This window comes from Grus americana, chromosome 8 (genome assembly GCF_028858705.1).
Source record: "Grus americana isolate bGruAme1 chromosome 8, bGruAme1.mat, whole genome shotgun sequence".
Taxonomy (NCBI): Eukaryota; Metazoa; Chordata; class Aves; order Gruiformes; family Gruidae; genus Grus; species Grus americana.
The window spans coordinates 5,698,024-5,716,564 of NC_072859.1; the positions used below are offsets into that span (position 1 = coordinate 5,698,024).

At 46.9% G+C, this 18,541-nt stretch overlaps 1 protein-coding gene across 3 annotated transcripts in view; it reads left to right on the forward strand.

Annotated features, from left to right (window-relative positions):
- The first annotated feature begins 7,788 nt into the window (after positions 1 to 7,788).
- RASAL2 (RAS protein activator like 2) overlaps positions 7,789 to 18,541 on the forward strand; it is a 186,899-nt gene continuing 176,146 nt past the window's right edge. For all 3 annotated transcript variants that reach the window (XM_054833245.1, XM_054833246.1, XM_054833247.1), the window contains exon 1: positions 7,789 to 8,053. In XM_054833245.1, coding sequence (XP_054689220.1) covers positions 7,888 to 8,053 — 166 coding nt within the window. In that variant the 5' untranslated portion in view covers positions 7,789 to 7,887. The remainder of the gene's footprint in view (positions 8,054 to 18,541) is intronic.

An 18,541-nucleotide genomic window follows, 5' to 3' on the forward strand; every position in this document is an offset into this window, starting at 1 on the left:
TTTTAATGAAGTGCATCTCCAGGCTACACCAAAAGAGGCTATTTGTGTCCCGGTACAGCCTTTGTTTGCAAACAACGGCCTCTCTAGGTAACCACACACCAGAGCACAAGTGTCTATTTATTTGCCTCTGTCTCCACTCACAATAGCAAAGGAAGGGAACCCATCTGTTTGGGCAATGCAGAACAAAAACTATAGCAGGGAGAAGCTGGATAAATTAATAATATAGACAGGCAACCCAGAAAAAGAAGCCCATATTTGTAAAGATGTAGATAAATCCAGTGACTATTCTTTTCTCAAAGTTGAAGCCAAGTCATCTAACCTGGTGTCTGACGAGAAAAATAGGGACGAATCAATCATTCCTCCTTTGTTGGCCTCATTTCTTGCCCAAAGATAAAGCCCAAACCTCTTTAGCTGAGCAGAGGCCAGTAAACGTACCCTTGCACTGACCCCGCGTCCATCCCACAGCCTCCTCTGCACTGACTCATCCAGCATCTGCTGGCGTCACCTCCCCGACGTCCCAGGAACCGCCTTTATCACAAAAAAAAAAAAAAAAAAAAAAAAAAAAAAAAGGACCGGTTCAAAGGGTACATTTTTAAACGGCACTCCTGTGCTCCCTGAAGGTGATCCAGTCCACGAAGAGAAAGCCGGCAGGTTCGTCGCAGTCTTGCCGTTGCTTGTTAGAGCCAGTTGGCGAGTTTTACAGATCTGTTCTGAAGGTTGCTGGAGGCTGGCTGTTTTGGTTTAAAGTAGGGGCAGCAGCAGACAGGCAGCCGCTATTAAAAAGAGAAATTTAAAAAAAAAAAAAAAAAGGTGAGTTATTTGGGCTTTAAAGCCAGCTGACTGCTTTTGACAAGCTGAAGGATTTTTTTTTTGTGTGTGTGTCTGAATGTTCCTGACCTGCAAGGCGAGAGCACACGTTGGCAGAGCAGAGGATTTGAGCATCTCCAGCAGACAGAGAGGAACCTCCACCTTCTTTACCAGGGGCCCGGCACCGACCTGTGAGTGCCCTTGATCAAACTTCAGGCACCTTGGCAAGGCCACGTACAGCCGTTCCTCAAGCTTTGTGTCCAACCCTCACACCCCAGAGCCCAAAGAAAAGATATCCCAACTCAGAACTTCATATCCCAGCACCAGCCTTTCTTCATTCCCCTCCTCCCCAAATCCCACGGGAGGAGGAAAAAAAAAAATAAAAATAATCAGTGCTGTGCATCTCTTCGCATTTGCTTTTCATAAAGGATGGGATGAAGGCAGATTTCACCGTCAGAGCGTCCCGTTGGCAGGATGAGGTGCTGTTATCTCAGGCTGATCCCTTAGTCTCCTTTGTGTAGTTTTGCTCAGGGTGAGAGATCGTTTCTCAGCAGTTAGACGGAAACTGGCCGGTTTGGCGCTCTTCTGACGCATTTTGCAAAGGGATTGACTTAAACGAGAGAAAAAACATCAATAAATGTTTCCCAAACAGAAGAGTTCTGGAAGTGAAGAGCTCCCAAGGGTTCAAATGGTCACCCCTGCACCCCAAAGTGTCCACAGAATCACCAGGGTTTATATTCGGGCGATGTTCTCCCAAGACTGAGTCGTATTTCTTTCCTCAAGAGCTGTTCCTAAAGCGAGCGGTGTTGCGGGAAGGGTGGCCGTTTCTGCCTGGTTCGTGCCATAGGCAGGAGCGGCCCTTTCCGTCGCATTCAAATGGATTTGGATTACCGAACACATATGAAAATTAGACCCGAGCTGAGTAAACAAATATTGATCTACCCAACCTCAGGTCACTGCTGAGAACAGTATTTTGAAGTAGTATATCGAAGGGGCAGGATCCCGTCAGACGGTACAAACACAGGGTGAAATTCAATCCTGCTCCAGGAAGTTTGCAACCTCGGTACAATCAATAGTAGCATCTGAAAACGCTGGTCTCATCTGGGTTACAAAAATCTGTGTCTCCTAGCAGTTCCTCCTTTTGTAGCCGCGTATCAGGAAATAATTAATAAACAGTCCAGATCTCCTGAAACGAGGAGGAGAGATGCTAAAATAGCTGTGGTTTTGGGGGTCCACGGGGATGGCAGGAGAGGAACAGCCCATTTGAGATGAAAGTGGGGCAGTGGGGTAGACTTTCTCGAGATGATTAATGCCAACTTACACCCCATCATCATTCAGGAGATGAGCGTTCATTTTATACAAGCGACTTGCGCTGCTGAACGTGCGGTCTGGTAATTTTCCAGGTACTGGGCAATTTGACTTGAGGGTTTTTTAAACACGCCGAATGAGATGTGATGTCTCGTGAGCGCTGGAGTGGAGGCAGCGGAGCGGATTTTTCCCACCATGGTGAATTAAGTAGGACACGCCGCCTTCCCAAGCGGAGTCTCTGACCCTCCCGTGTCTCCACAGGGTCACAGCTTATTCGTTAACACCTTGGAGAGAAGAAGAGTCGGGGCCGGTCGGTCTCTTCTCGATCGTCTGAATTTTCCTCCAAAATCCATGTTGTGATTTCCGAAGAAAATTCAGACTGTCGAGGTTGGCTTATTCAGGCTGATGAGGTTGGCTCACTGCAGGCTTGATCCCTGACCAGCAAAATCTTTGGGATTACTGAGTAAATTGCTATTATTTTCCCCGTCAGACGGGTTTTTCCCCATTTTCTATCCACCAGGATGGAAGGACAGGAGCAAGCCTGTCCATTGAGGCACATTGTCACCAGCCCGGCAGACAGCGAGCACCAAGTGTTGAGAGGACAAGTTCTCACAAGTCCCCATTTTTAGGACCGGTTTCTGTTTCACGTCGCAGCAGGCTGGCCTCGACCTGCCGCCTGCCCCAACGGAGCGGGACACGGCGGCTTGAAAGGAGATGTTGAGTGAAGAACAGCTGAGAGCTACAACGATCCTGGCGTGTGTATAAATAGAGACAGAGCTGTTATCCTGATGAAACGAGACCAGATGTTTCTCCAAAATCCCTCTTCTCCGCTGGCGAAAATTATAGTTTAGTTACAACAGGGCTAAGCAGGCTGCAAAATATTTTAGACCTACTAATGTTAGGAAATCAAAGGAAACACCGGAGGAGCAAAATACCTCGTTGGGGCAGGGGGTGCCGGCGTAGCCACCCCGCGATGCTGCAGGGATGGATCGGGCACGGTCGGAGTGGGTGCGAGCCGGAGGAGCCCCGCGCTGCCTTCGCTTTGTTTTTCTGCTTCCTATCTCGGCATTAACGGCCTGAGTTTAAAGCCCACGCTGCGGCCGCTTTTGCGAGGTAGAAATTCAGTGTCAGCATATGTATCCTGGAGGCAGTTGGCATGAGATGAAGGAGGGACGGCAGCAGCAGTTAAAACTGGGCCTTAGCTCTTTAATATTTAACTTTCCCCAGCGCTGGGGGTTTTTTTTAATCAGTTTGCGCATTATCTGCCATCCCTGTTCAAAGAGGGTTTTAGCACGGAGATTTCAGTGCTTAATCCCAGGGGCAGGGAAAGCGGAAGAGTCTCTCTGAAGGTTTCAGGGCTCAATCTGGCCTCAATTACGCCAGCCTAAATCAGCAAAGAGTGGCCACCGTGGACTTTGCTGGGACCGCGTCGGGCTGGATGTCACAAAATCAGGGGTCAGTCCCGTATCTGGCCGGGAGCCGCCTCTGGTCCCCCAGGCTCCATCCACAGGGAGTCACCGGGAGGATATAAGCATTGCCGGGCTGGCACAGGATAAACGTTCACCTTGGGCGATAACCAGCGCCTGGCCGTGGCCAGCTGCAGATGCTTAGGAAGGGATATCGGAAGAGGGAGAGTATAAAGTGATCCTTCCTCCGGCATACCCTCCCGGCTCCCGGTAATCAGCAGTTGAGAGACTTCCTGAGCCGGAGGTTACATGAATTTGTCTAATCCTTTTTTCTTTTTTTTTCTTTTTTTTTTTTGTTTGAATTCATTTATACTTTTGGCCTCCGTGACATCCTGTGGCAATAAGTTCCACAATGTAATTATGTGTTGTGTGAAAAAGTACTTCCTTTTGTCTGCTTTAGACCCAGCTCCTGAACATTTCTTTCCACGTTCCTTCACTCTCCTGTTGAGACAAACGGGGAAAAATAACTCCAGGTCCATACCAGACCTCTCCGACCTCTTCAGACTTCTCCATCTTCACTTGCCCCAATGTTTTGTCCTTCCAAACTGGAGTCTCTTCATTTTTCTAGTCTTTCCTCCTCATATGGTATCTATCCCACCAATTCCACTGTCCTTACCACCCTCCTCCACGTCTCTTCTCATTTTATTATCACCTTTTTTTGCGATAAGATCACTGAAGTGAGACTTGCTCACTCCTGAAGATGCAAATGTGTTCTCCTGGAAGAAGGTCAGCTCAAAAGCTTTATTTTCTCAAGTCAGACTGATGTAGTTCCTTTTTTTTTTTTTTTCCTACAACACAGAGTCTTTGGCTTAATACACATGCAGCTCTCCCAACACTTTGATTTAACCTATTCTGAGTAAACCCCCAGCCCTAATTTAACTAGAGCCTGTGGGTTAACGTGACAGCCACGAGTAGATCAACTAATGGGGCTGGTTTACACGGAGGGAATTTCATGCATGTGCTTGTATTACTGCTCACTTACGCCTGCACAAATCCCCTCTGCGCTAGTGGCGGAGAAGACCCCTAGCCAGAACAGCTGAGCTGATGAACATGAAACTCGGGAGTCTCTGGTTTCCAGGACATCTTTATTTATAAAATATGTCTATTTTTGCTACTGTCATGCCTGCAAAACCAGCCTTCCTATTTTAGTCATCCCTGCTCTTTATTATTGTTTATATTGCACCAAACCCCACAAATAAAGGCAGGAGTGTGGATTTTGTTTTCTTCTACCGTGTGAATTTCAGAAACCTCACTATCCAGTCGTTCCAGACCTCGCTGTTAGGATGGCTTGATCATACTTGCAGATACAACCGGTCCTCACTTGACTGGAACCAGTTGCTGGTGTCTCACGCCGCTCCTGCGTAATCGTCATCCCAGGATGGTGTGGCAGCTTTTTAAAACTCCCAACTCTTCCCCTTTTGGCAGTAGGTCAGCAGCCACATCCTTCCCTCGCAACACGCCAGCTCCTCTTCTCTCTCTCAAAACAGCTTCATCCTCCCCTTTTCCCCTCCAGCTGCTGCTGGAAGCTCCCTACAGCTGCAGCAGGTAAAGATCCCAGACTTGTGTGAGGGATGGAAAAGTCTCCGGGAGGCTGACGGCAAGAAAAGGGGCTGCGGGGAGAGTAGGAGGGGAAAACCTTGAAGAGTTTATTGGATTGCAGCCACTAAATGATAAGCTTGGAGAACACGTATGTTGTTAGATTAGCAGCAGCGGTGGGAATGAGCAGGGGTAGAGAGAATGTAGGAGGGAAAAAGTGGTTTTCTTACTGCTTTATGGTATTATTATGGCAATTTATGCAGATGTTTGCTCTAGGAGTAGCCCGCGTGCCCTCAGCTCCCAGTCCTTTGGAAACCATGATGCAGAGCGTGTTTTGGGGTGGGAAGGAGCCAGGAGAGGTTACTGGGTGTCCCGGCTGTGCTGCTTCTGTGCAGAACTGGGCAGAATTGCCCCGTGCCTGTCACAGTGATGGAGGGATGAATCCTCACCAGATTTCAGCCTGGTTTAACTCTTCTTGGTTCTACAGGTAGTTTTAAAATCCTTATTTCCCGGAGAATTGAGGCTGCCACCACCCAGCTCACAGGTTCTCTCTTTTCCCCTCATCCTGTGTCTCACCCCCTACAACCTCAAGAAGCGTTCAACTCACTGGTCTGTTTCAAACAAAACAAACAGAGGGATAAAGGTCCAAGAGCTAATTAAATCCCTGCAGGAACAATGAAAACTGGCAGCAAGGTAAAGCAGGGCGATCCTACAAGGCTCTCCGCTGAGGGTGTCCACCCTCTGCTAGATACCAGGTGATCTATGCTGCGGCGTGAACCTGTAGGAAACTGGGCTACACCAGTTCTGCCAATCACGGAAGAACCAAACATTTTGAAGAAGGAGGTTTCTTTGTTTTCAAATTCAGCTTGGAAATTGCAGCAGGGAGCATATTCCCACCGTACAATGGCAAAACTTCAATGCGAACTTATCCCGTTTCAGAAAACAGGGCTCCCGACTGGGTAGAGAGTGACCCAGTTGTAGGGCAAGATTCAGGTCAAGCTCTCAGTCAAGCATGAGATAGAAACCCACAGGAAACGAGGTTTCATTAATTAAGCATAAGGCTGGCAGGACTTTCTTTTCTCCATTGAAATAGTTAATACATCTTCCATGGCGGAGGCAGTTTTACCAGTATACAGGTACTCCAACCCAGTCGGTTCAGGAGGCCATCGCTCGCTGCCACTTTGCAAGTCCTCAGCTCGCAAGAGGAGTTTTTGGGAACTCCCAAGACAAACCTTCAGGTTTGGGCAGCTGATTGCGACCTGCCAAGCTGCAGAACTGGGAAAGTTACGGCCCTTTCAGAGGGAAGTTACTGCTCTTCAACAGAGCTGCGGTAACTCGCTGTGTGAACCCTCTTAACTCTGTTGTAGTGCAAAGTAAAACAAGGCGATGTGGAGCACGGTGAGAAAGTGGGGGAGCTGTATCTAGTTTAAAGGAGCTTCATGGCAGTGTATCTGCCAAGAGATTAAAGGGAAGGAACGCAAAGCAAGCTGAACCCCTTTGCCCACCCTCCCTGAAAATCACAGTTACAATACCGTGATGTAAAAGATACGGTGGGATGCACGCTATATTCAGAGATATTTTATTCTGGATTTTTAAGAACACGCACCTTAAGCAATGGGAACTTCAATGGGAAAATTGAAAGCTTGTGTGATCAGGGAGATCGGTAAACAGGCATTCAGAAAACAAACCTGCAAATCCCCTAAATGAAATAAACTTAATCAAGGCAGTCGTCTTCCTTTCCCTCCAGCACATCTCCTTCCCACCTACCTGAAAGAAAAGGACTGTGTTAGTGCACGAAAGATTTAGCAGTCTCGACGCAGCATGCTCCCGAACCCAACGCGAACGCTGACAAAAGGTCTGCACCCCAGGAACCCGGGGAACCCCATCTCATACTGCTTTTTTGAGTCTAAACCCACCCTTTTCAGATTTCTGTGATGTGACCAGAGAAAGGGCGGCCATGAGACGCATGTGGCACATATGGCACGTACCACGTACCCCCTCAGCGGGCTTTATCCCCCGGTGGTGACTTCTCTGGGGTGCTTCTATCCAGCCACCAACTCCGCTGCCAGCCGCCTGCCCAGCCAGGCTGGCTCCTGCCGGGGGGGGGGGGGGTGAACCGTCCAGCCGGGGAGCTCCGGCAAGGAGGGCGGGCACGGCCGGTGGGGCCGGGCCTGAGGGGAACCCCCTCGGAGGCCATATGGAAACCCCTCTCGGGGACCAGGACGAGAAGCCCCGCCTGGGGAAGCGGGGCCGAGCAGGAGGCGGGCGCGGGGTGGGGATGCCGGGGCGGGGGGAGAGCGCTGTCCGCGTCCCTGAGGGGTCGGAAAGGCCGCGGCCAGCCCAGCGCCGCCCGCCATCGCCCACCGCCCCCCTCTCCCTCAGGGCAGGGGCGGGGGTCCCGGCTCGCTGCCTCAGCGGGCGATTACTCTGGCCTGGCCTGGCCGAGCCCCGCCGTCCACCTCCTGCCCCGTCCGCGCGGGCGCTCGGCCCGCCACTGCTCGTGCCTGTTCGCCCGGGATGCCGCCGGCGCTGAGGGCGCGGCGGGGCCGCCACCGCCGCCGGGTGTTGGAACGGGCGCGCAGCGGCCGCCGTCTCCTCCTCCTCCTCCTCCCGCGCTGACGCAGGGGGCGGCGGGGCCGAGGGGCGGGGAGGGGTGGGATGGAGCCGCGCCGCGGCGCGCACTGAGGCGAAGCGAGGCGCGGCGCGGCCGGGGCGCAGCGCGGGCGGGCGGCGGCGTCTCGTCGTCCGTCCGTCTCCCCCCCACCTCAGCATGGAGGCGCCCCCCGCAGCGGCGGGCGAACCGGCGGCCTGGGCGGCGGAGGCGTTCGCGGAGCCGGAGCTGGGCTCCGAGGAGCTGGAGGCGGCGGCGGGCGGCGCGCTGGACCGCGTCCTGCTGGAGTCGGTCTGCCAGCAGCAGGGCTGGGTCCGCGTCTACGGTAAGGGGACGCCGGGGGGGGCCGGGCCGGGCCCCGCGCAGGGCCGGGCCGGTGCAGGGCGGGGGCGGGCCGGGCCGGGGCCCGTTGCCGGCTGCGGCGGCAGGTTAGAAGCGGGGAGCGTCGGCAAACTTCCCGGCCCTAACTTTTTCTTTCTCCTTTTTCCCTGCTGCCGAAGCTCCCAGTACTCCAATTTCCCTAGTCTCCCCCCCCCCGCTTTTCCCGGCAACAGGAGCCCCGGTTTCAGCCGCACCCCGCGTCTTGGCAGCCCCTTTCCCGCCGGTGCCCCCCCCCCCCCCCCCCCCCCCCAGCAGGGATGCAGGATGCCCCGCGTTAAGCCGGGGCCAGCACCGGCGGGATGTGTCGGTGTTACCGGGCGGGGATCCGCATCTAAACCTTTTGTGTCGCCGGGAGTCAAGTACAGGATGCGAGTGCACGCGGGGCTGAGCCGGCTCTGATTAGTATTAATGAGGTACTAAAGGCCTGGGAGGTACTGATACGGTGGGTCCCGTCGCCCCAGACTTACCGGTGTGTGTTAAATTGGCACCTTTATTATTTATAAAATGGATGTTAAAATTCTTTAGCAGTCTGGCCAGCGTACAGGACCCGGTGTTGTTTCTCCTTCTTTCTCAAACTCTCCCTGGTATGTAACCTTTTAAAATTAGCTTGATTTATGTGAGCGGGCTCTGGTTTGTTTAGGCTCCCAACTGAAATGCAGTCAGGCTTAATCTCTCGATCAGCACCTAAATAGTGGAAATTCTGTTTTATCTTTTCCTTGTCTTTCCCTCTTGTTTGTCTTGGTAATCTAACGATAATTACTCCCATGTTGCAGAGTGAAGATCACTGTGGACAGTATCTTGTTTTCCCTCCTGTAACAAATTTGATGGTCCATCCTTGAAAAGGCAGCAGTTGTGGTGTTTCACGTGCAGTTACTATGTTACCGTTGGCTAATATTTTGTAGAGCCTGTAAAAACACTTTCTTTTATCGGTACTTTTTTACATCAGATCCTGTCATGCTGGTGGCTGTCCCTGTCTTCTTCCTCCTCTGCCCTGAATCCCAAAGAGATTCTGCAGGTTGTCCCTGGTCTGTAAAACTAGAAGCAAATGCTCTCTGTTACCTGTATCATCGGTCTGTTACTGCTTGCATTATTCCTGAAAGACAAAGGTGACATAAATAAGTTATCTACAAGAACTGTGCTGGATTTCTTGGCTGACGGCAGTTTAATTATTGTGAGTACCACCAGCATTAGCCTTTGCACATATCAAATGAGGAAGATCAGGCTGCAGGTTTTCTGGAGAGCACAGTCTGTTCAAAGACCTTTGTGTTTATTTTGGAAGCTTGAAAAGCTGGTGCAGTGGGATGAGGTTGTCTGTCTGCTTTCTGTCTGGTGCATCAATGAGCAAAGTTGTACTTAGCACAATTAATTGTAATAGAAGTTTGGGATTTTTAGTAGCTTCCACTGTGCCTAGCTTGCTGCTTCTTGCGTGGCTTTGTTACTCTCGGCCCAATGCTGAGACTGTAAAACCCAGCCTTCTAAAAAAAAAAAAAATAAATCTCTGCTGTTGTCAAGGGGAGCTCAGAAGCAAGCAGATTGCCTTCAAATTGTTTGTTTGTTTGTTTAGAATACTTTCCAAAGGTAAAATGAGAATGTACTTAAGAAGAGGATGTCTGGCACCAGGCTATCTGATTGTTACCCAAGGTTATATCTTGTATGAGTGGAAGCAGGAATGCGGTTTCAAAATTAGCCACAGCGAAAAAACATTGCTTGTTGATAAAGTCATATGTTGTGATGTGTTTGTAGTCTGACACTAACATGTAGATAAATAGGGAGAAATTCCCTGTGACAGAGCAGCTAGCTCACAGGCTATAAAAATCAGCATAGACTTCAAGCATGTAAAAATACATCTTGTAGCCCAAGGACAATAACTAATTATTCCTAGTCTGTGTTTAAAAACAACTCATTATCTCTCTCCCTCATAAAGAATCTGATGTGGTAGTGTGTTCTCTTGTCCCTATGAAATTGCAATCGGATTAGCTAGTATTTGTTTATTTCCTCCTGCTTATTAGCCTTTTTTTCTTGCGTGAACACATCTGGAGAAGTTTGCAGACAATGAATCAAGCTGAAACTGTGCCATGTTTGTGCACAACTAAATATGGGTTACAAACCTATGAGTGACAAGTGTTATTTATAGGATTAAAAGTAAAGCCTTGCACAGTTGTTTGAGAAACCATAGCAGCATAGTGAAAGAAAACAGGAGCAGAAAGCTTAGCCTTATTGTCTGTATTGTCTGATAAACAATGAGAACACTAACACTAATTATTTCACCATGAATGGCTGGGGGAGGGAAGGAGTATCGAATATATGAAAAGTGGAGGCGCGTCTTCTAGCATGGCAAGAAAGGCAGCTTTTGATGTCATAGCGTTTCTTTTCCATGTGTCTTCACGAATGTGGACCGCTGCATTGGGGACTTGTGCCAAATGGAAGGTGACTGTCTGAAAAGTGGCTTGAGTAGTGGAAACGTTTATTTTAAAGAAAAAGGAGTTCAGCAGCCGCTTAAAGATGACTGTTTATTTCTGTGCATCTCTGTTCTGCGGTGGCATGCCATCCACTTTGTCTCTATCCAAGGAGGTAATTACTGGCATGAGGGGAGCTGGTCCGGCTGCACAGCCTGTAAAACTTCATCTGTAAGCACAGAGAAAAGAATTTAGTAGTAAAATACCATCATTACTGGTCTCTGTGGCTTGCCAGCAGTATGACAGTGATGTGAATACAGCAGGACTTCACGATGTCTGGGATGTGATTTCAGTGTGACACGGAGGTCTCGTCTGACTTCACAACGAGATCTAAATCATAGTCTGGCTATTTTTGCATTTCGTGCGTTAGCTGCAGTAGTTAAAGTGTAGCTTTTTCATTCTGTGTTCTGGAGGTTCGGCAGCTTCTGGTTAAGTGAATTAGCAAGGACATTATCAAACCATGGAAATACAATTTCCTTACTGAAGGACAGAGTTCATAATGTAAGCAGTTTCCTCTAACCTGATGTTTGAATAGTGAACAGGAACAGCAAATTTGCTTGTCGGAGTGATAGGTTTAATTGCTCGTGAAACACAAATCATGTGAGTGTTGTTAGATGATGTTTCCAAGAACCAGTTTTGACACACAACTAATATTTCTGTAAAATATGCATCAACATGTGTTCTGGATGATGGCTTCCTATCAGACTCGTGGCATGTGTGTAATGGGTAGGAGGGAAGAGGTGGTCTTGCCTGGATTAATGCTGTGACTTCTTTTCTATGTAAAAGGGATAACTGACTTTTGAAAGCATCCACCAGTGTTTCAAAGTCTTTTTCTCTGCTCTTTGAAACAGATTTTGGGGGGAGAAGGGAAGGGAATAAGTGAATTTACAGCATTCTTGGTGCCAACTGTGAAAACGGAGCAATTATGTTGCCTGGTGTGGCTGGCTGAACATCCATGGATTTTTTGTATCAATGAATTATAAAGCCAGCATCGCAGCATTGGTGTTAAATGTTGCATGTGATGGGGGCAGAATCGGATTTTGTCTGACTTACAGCCTGTGTCTAAACAAGTCGTAAACTTCTCTGACAGTGGTTGTCAAATTTGTTTCTAATGTGCCTGTTCTAAGCTCACTGCAAATGCTCGTGCACTGAAATGATTAATTTCAAAACAGAAATTGCTGAAATATGTAGAAAATAGCATGGGGGAGAGGACATTGCTGCTCTGGGGCTTTATCTGGACTAGGAAATGTCTTTCTCTTTTAGCAGTGGTGCTAAAAGATGAGAGTAGTTGTACAAACTCAAGGGTAGATTGGACAGGGACGTTTTCATCACCTTGTCCTCTAATCCTGCGAGCAGTCTGGAGACATTCCTCGCTGCCAGAATAAGCCTCCTCACTCCCCCTTTCCTGGCAAAAAGAGAAGGCTCTTCAAACACAGACTTGAAGGGCTCCATGCTTTTTCATGGATATTGATCTACAGACAGAGCTTTGCTGGCTCTGACTCCAGAAAAAGCCCTAGACCCTGTGCAACCAGACAAAAACGTCTCTTGGCTGCCTCAAACCTGAGTTCCAGGCTTTTAAGTATTGGCCCTCAGAAAATATTAGGCTTGTGCCCAGGGCTGAAGCCACAGTAATGCACGTAGTGTCATGTGGAGATTAAAAACCAGCTCTGACTCGAGTACTGAACAGAAGCATCTCCTAATCATGTGGAATTCAGTCCAAAAGCCCGATTTCTGCAATTTCCCATTTCAGCAATCCATTGTCTACCTTGCTGAACTCTTGTACCAATGACTCAACTCTGTTCTCAGGGTGTTCTGGTTCTTTACAGCCTGCCTTGCTATGACTTTGTAGGCAGCTTGAAGCCTACCTTTTTTTTTTTTTTCTATTTCTTTCTTTTTTTTTCCTTTCTCTCCTTCTCCTCTTCCATTTTCTGCAGTTGAACTTAAAAATGCAAAGGTTATCCATTTCCAAACCATCTCTCTTTGGACGAGCACCAACAGGCTTTGGTAATGAATAGCATCTTGTCATTGTCAGCAAATCCTCTCCATCCAGCCCTGCTCATGCTGCCAGCCAGCTTTTTCCGAGATGTCCATGTGAGGATGGTGAGTGTGGTCCACTAGCCACCCTGGGGATCAGTGTCCCTTCCCCGTGGTCCAGCCTGTTCCCCCCGCCCTCTCCCCAGCCGGTGGAGATCCCACCAGGTGGCGGCATCTTCATTGCGGTGGTGCAGGAGCTGCTGAAGGACGCCCGAGGCTGCCAGAAACAGGCTGGGGGATAACGTCCTCTCCACTTCTGAACCTTATCGCTCATCTCCATAAGCTCAATTTAAAACTTGTCTGGAGGCTGTTTAACAAGGGATAGGTAGGAAGGGTGTATTTAATACAAACCCCCCAAAAAACCCTCATAACGACTTGAAGTGGTGAGGCAATCTGATAGTTGGATGGCTGTTAACAGCCATAGAAGGTTTTCTTCTCATTCTCGAGATGCATCCAGATAGTGTAGCTGGGCTAGGTTTTATATGCCGCTGTATTTACGAGCGCGTGCAGAGCTGCAATTCGTTGCAGGAGATTGTTTGCTGTTATGAAGGACTTAACGTGAGATAAGCTGAAGGTGCGGATGAGGCCCTTGGAAAGCTGGAAGGGAGCTGAAGAGCTGCACGGCGTGTCTGTGCAGGCAGTGTTGTATTGGAAAGTAGAGAAGGTCAGTGTTCATGAGCATTTCTTTCCCTTCTGATCAATAGGCTTATTTTTAACTCACCTAGAAAGTTGGTGTAAAAGCAGGCTTGGAAGATAAACCTTACTGGGCTGGGAAATGTCATTTCCTGTGTATTTGGACAATGCCTCCTATAGTGATATCTGACCTTATCGTGGCCTTCAGGTACTGCTGCAGTGTATTAGTTACGAACATTAAATAACGAAGGTATAAAGCTTTTTTTTTTATGTTGTTGAGATGATAAAGAACAATGATTTCTAGTTGGTGCCTGAGTTTAGTCAAAACCAAGGTTTTAAGTGACTGCATTTGCTACAGATTAAAAACGGCCAAGTGCGCTGTGGACAGAGATACCGCTTTCCCTTGCCAGGCAGCAGCAGGAAGTATCAAAAGATGTGACTGAAGTGCTCTTACAGGTGATCAGCTCATACCTGCTGTCTGACAGCTCTTCTGATAGCTCTTTTGGACTGCAGGGGATTCTAACAAGCGCATATGGGGTGAATTATGGGTCCTCTGTGCTACCGCAGCTATTGAATCTCTGCTGACTTTCTTGTGTATTTGCAGTGGTGGTTTTCTTCTTGGTTGCTTTACTCCCAAACGTTATTCTAGAATTCATCCTTTGACGTTAGAACTGTTTGCCTTTCCTCTTTTTAAGAAACATTGACGTTATTTATACATAAATTGATTTATTTTTTTTTAGGAGTTTTTAGCTGGGCTCTTTCAGCTGGCTGTGTTGTTGCAAATGTTGCCTAGGTTACTAATTTATTAAGTCACTTAAATATTTGGAGGCATCAACAATACTAGAGTATGTTGGGGAAAATGAGGATGACATTATTTTAAAACACCAGTTTCCTGACTCCTGTATTTCAGTCACACGATTTATCTCTGACCGAACGTTTTCATGTGGTGCCGTTTCCTATTTTTAAACAATAGGAAAAAAAGAGGGAAGATAAGAGGAGCATAACTGACCCATTGACTTAATATGAGATCATGGGTTCCTTTCAACTGATATTTATAGATTTTTATAAAAATAGCTGAGATTTCAGCATTTTCTGGCATATATGCCTTCTTAGCCCCAGGGTCACTGAGTTAAGTTCTCATCTGATTTCTTTCGAAATCTCCGTAAAGGCACATAGTAATCATGGAAACACAATTTGTATCTGCAAGGAAAGTAACTAAGTGAAGAGAAAAATTACTGCATTTTGGTTTGTAAACTTTCCATGAAGTCCTTTGTGTGTTTTGACACCCCATATCTCAGAAAACCTTTATAAAAGTGATCAGGAGGGAATAACATTTGTTAATTCTCTTTAATGGGGTTTCAAAAGGTCACAAAACTGTAGAAGGGCTCTTCTCCAAGAATCGGGATTATTTTTAATTATAAAGCAAGCTGGAGTAGTGCGAGTAATGAGCTCTTGGAGGTGAAGGGGGTCTTTGCACTTAAATAAATGTAAAACCAAGTCTTGGATTTAGATCCCTTATTATCTAAAGGGAGGTTTTGTTTTTTTTTTTTTTACAGCTGGGAATACCCCATTAAAAATTAGGTCTTATATTGCAAGCAGTCAGGCACTTAGTTAAACACATTAATTCTGCAAACTGTGGGAAAATGACACCTATTTCAGCAGATGTGCAATGCGTCTGGTGTAGATTTGCATAAGAATGCATGTGCTTCTCTGTTAGTTTCTGTCTTGATTAAAACTTGCAGGCACCTCTTCCCTTCCTGTAGTGCTGTATCTGCATTCTTGGACATTAGTGGTTTAATTGAAAATGCCCCATTTTTCTTCGGTGTTAAGATCATTCATTTTATTTAAACAGTACTACACTGTAGGTGCGCTTGGTGTTTTACAGACAGAGGCTGCTTCGCTTCCCTTTTGGAATTTGTAGCCTGGACCGGAGAAGAAAGGAAATAGCAAAGATGAAAAATGGCAAATGCATTTGGAAGAGGATGGAGGATTACACAGTAGAGTATCATGAGACAGGAGGGGTTTGTGTGTATTCAGCCCTTGCTTCCAAGGAGGAGTGGGAATGGAAGCCAGTGCTGCGGTGAGAGGAAGAAGAGAAGTGTTCAGGAACCTGTGACTAAAAACGATCGCCCATCTCTTAGACTTAACCCCCCGCAATGTTAGGCTTTCATGTAACAGTCCAAAGGATTCAGCAGAACCTCTTCACCTCCATCCCGTTCCCAACCTGGATGGCATGACAAAAGCACAGAAAATTTCAGGTAGACCATAGATACTGTAGCATTAATTCTGAGAGCGCTTTTTTCTCTGGGTAGCAGGGGATTTTAGCAAGGTGTTGGGAGGCAGGACATTGGACAAGAGGATGAGAACTTGGATTTCTACGTGAATTTTCTGACAAGGAGAGAGAAACTAATTAGGAAGTGATGTTTTGTATAGATTTTATCCACGTATGACAAACATTGGATGCCCACCACCGTGATCCAGGGCTTTGGGAGAAGAGGTTTTGTGTCAGGACTGTTATTAGGGTTTTTTTGGCATGAGGGAACAAAAGACAATTTAGCAGTATTCTAGACAAAGCTTAATGCTGGAGGAATGCAGGTCTGGAGCTGTGCTGCTCCATCTCCTGCTGGCGATGGTTTTGCATAGGCCTGGTAGCCAGCAGAGCACTTTTGGGTTGGCCAGCACCAAAAGGGAAGGGAACGTTATCTCACTAGATGAGAAGCGGTGAGCGTTGCCTGCATGCAGCACTTCTAGCTTTGTCGTTTTATCAGTTGCAAGGTATTTAGTGGCGTGGAAGTGAGAAGGAAAGGAAGGGAATGCTCTTAGTGGGCAAGCAGGGGTCTGCGGGGCTGCGAGCTGTCGCTGGATGGCAGTCAGCCACCTTGCACCTTTAACAGCTTCAAGCTCTCTTGCGAGAGAACTGATGTTCCCCAACTCTAGAATTATTAAAATGTTAGAATAGAACAGTGGTTATGTTTAGGCTGAGTAAGTTGGAAAGGCTAGAAATTTATGTCATAGCCATTTTTTGGGATATCCTTCACAGAAGAACTTAAAGTGACTACATGGAATATAGCAGCATAACTGCATTTTTCCTCTTAGGAAACACATCTCCTTTTGTCAGTGAAGGTTTGGAGGAAATATGGATGGGATTGATACTTCTGGAGAGATTTCTTTTCCATGGTTGGTACTTGTATGGCAGATAGCGTTAAAAACCTGCTTGCTTGCTTCAGTTTCTCATTACTTGAGTCAGTGGATTGGCTTGAGATAAGGTAATTCACACCCTCGTTTAGCTGACTCTTTAGTGCACTGATACCCGTCTCAACAAGATAGGGTACAGATGCCACACTAGTCAGCGCGACATGGAGCATGAGGGATTTCAGGTTTGAGGAAAATACATGTGGAAGGTAGCAGTGGCTGGGAGGGCCAAATCCAGTCTTTGAATCCCTTTAAGGAATTAAATGGTCATTTTGCTTCAGTTTTGTGTACCATTTTGTCATGGCAAATGGTGACTGCCTTATTAGCAATTCCTGTACTGCCCATTGGGGTGAAGTAAGGAAAGATCAGTTTCACTTACTCGGAGCATTTGTTGCCTTGCTATGCGAGTGCATCCAAAGCATTAACGGTTTAATTTGAGAGTGCTGCTGTGAGCTGGGAAGGTGAACAAATGAGGCACGAGTAGGTCAGATAACTTGCCCAAGGATGTACAAGAAACTTGGCACTAGAAGTCAGATCTCCTGAGACCTCCACAGCGCTTTGCTTGCATGCTTTGGGTTGTACTGCCTCATGTTTTTGGGGTACCTTTAAGTCTGCTACTTTACTTGGATCCTCTTGTGACTATTAATAATCCTCTCAAATACCCTATTAGCTGTCAGATCTGTAGGTCAGCGGGGCAAGATGCTCCCAGAGGGGAAACACTCATTCAGGTGGTTTTGTCTGCTGGCTTCCCCCCCTCCCCTTTTTTTTCTCTCAAAAAAACCCCAAATGTAAGGGTTTGTTGGCCTTCAATATCTAATAAACTTGTCTCATTACAGTGATAGCAAGCTGGACTGCTGGTATGAAGGAGTTTGGATAGCTGGCACTGATTAACTTCTCTTAATTTGTGCACAGGGCCAGGTGTTTGACTAAATCATTATTTCCAAGTAGGTAACTCTTCACTGTAGACTGTGGGAGGAAAGTATATCGCAGATTGAGACTGGAAAACCATAGAGCAATGATTAAACCACCTGAAGCTCCAACATCCTTTCCATGGCATTTGAGACCCTGTACCACTCGGTAACACTTTTATGTTTTGTTGGCTTTGCCAACAGTTGACTGATCCATAGTAGTTTTCCAGTAGTTGGTATTTTATCTCAATGTGCAGGAGTACAGCACAGAACAGGCACTATGAAAGAAGAGGAGACAAAAAGCTTCCGGAAAAGATGTTTATTTACATTACGAGGTTATACCTCAGGCTGTACAGCCAAGCTGCTGCCTTTGCTGGGTTTCCTATCTTGCTTGAGTATACTGGAACATGTACATCACGCATCAAAAACACAATGTGCTCACACTTGCTGGGAAATCATTAGACTTCCTCATCAAATAACACTGACCATTTGCTACTCTGAGGTACATTTCTGTAATTATTTTCCATCTTTTTGCTCAGGATGGTGGGTAGTTGATAGATCTCTTGGAAAATAAGAAATGAGGAAAAATGAAGTGGTATCACCGAAACAGAAAGAGAGCAATGCAAAAGGATATGGTGTTTGGGGAAAAAAAAAGTAGTAATAAAAAAAATCAACATCCTTTTAAACCTGATTTGAGAGGATTTGTCTTCTAGATGGCATAGGTTTATGGAGTCTCTTTCTCTCTTGCTTTGTGGCAGCACTTGGTAGGATGTCAGTGAGGTATGGGGTGATTGATTACCCTGTTGAATGGATTTCATGGAGTTCTTCCTTAACTCCTTCCATTAGCTAAGGCCTTGCTCACTGAAGTTTTCAAATAGCCTAAACTCCTTGGAAGTAATGACTTTTATATCCCATATAGTAAGGTAGCAGAAAAGTTTTATGGTCTTGCCATAAATATTTATGTCAGTTTTCTTTCACATGCCCTCGGCTGGTCACTCCTCTGCTTAAAGAAGCCCCTGTGGTTGTTCACGTCAAGATCTGTAAGTAGTGGCAGAGCAGTGTGAACCGAGGCCATTTCAAACTCAACTATCCTCATTTTGATTCCAGTGGTTGCTAATTTCTCAATTTATAACCATTAAATCATTATAACCATTAAATCAAATTAAGGAAGAAAGCCTCTTTTTTTTTTTTGTCAGCCTAGACAAGCTT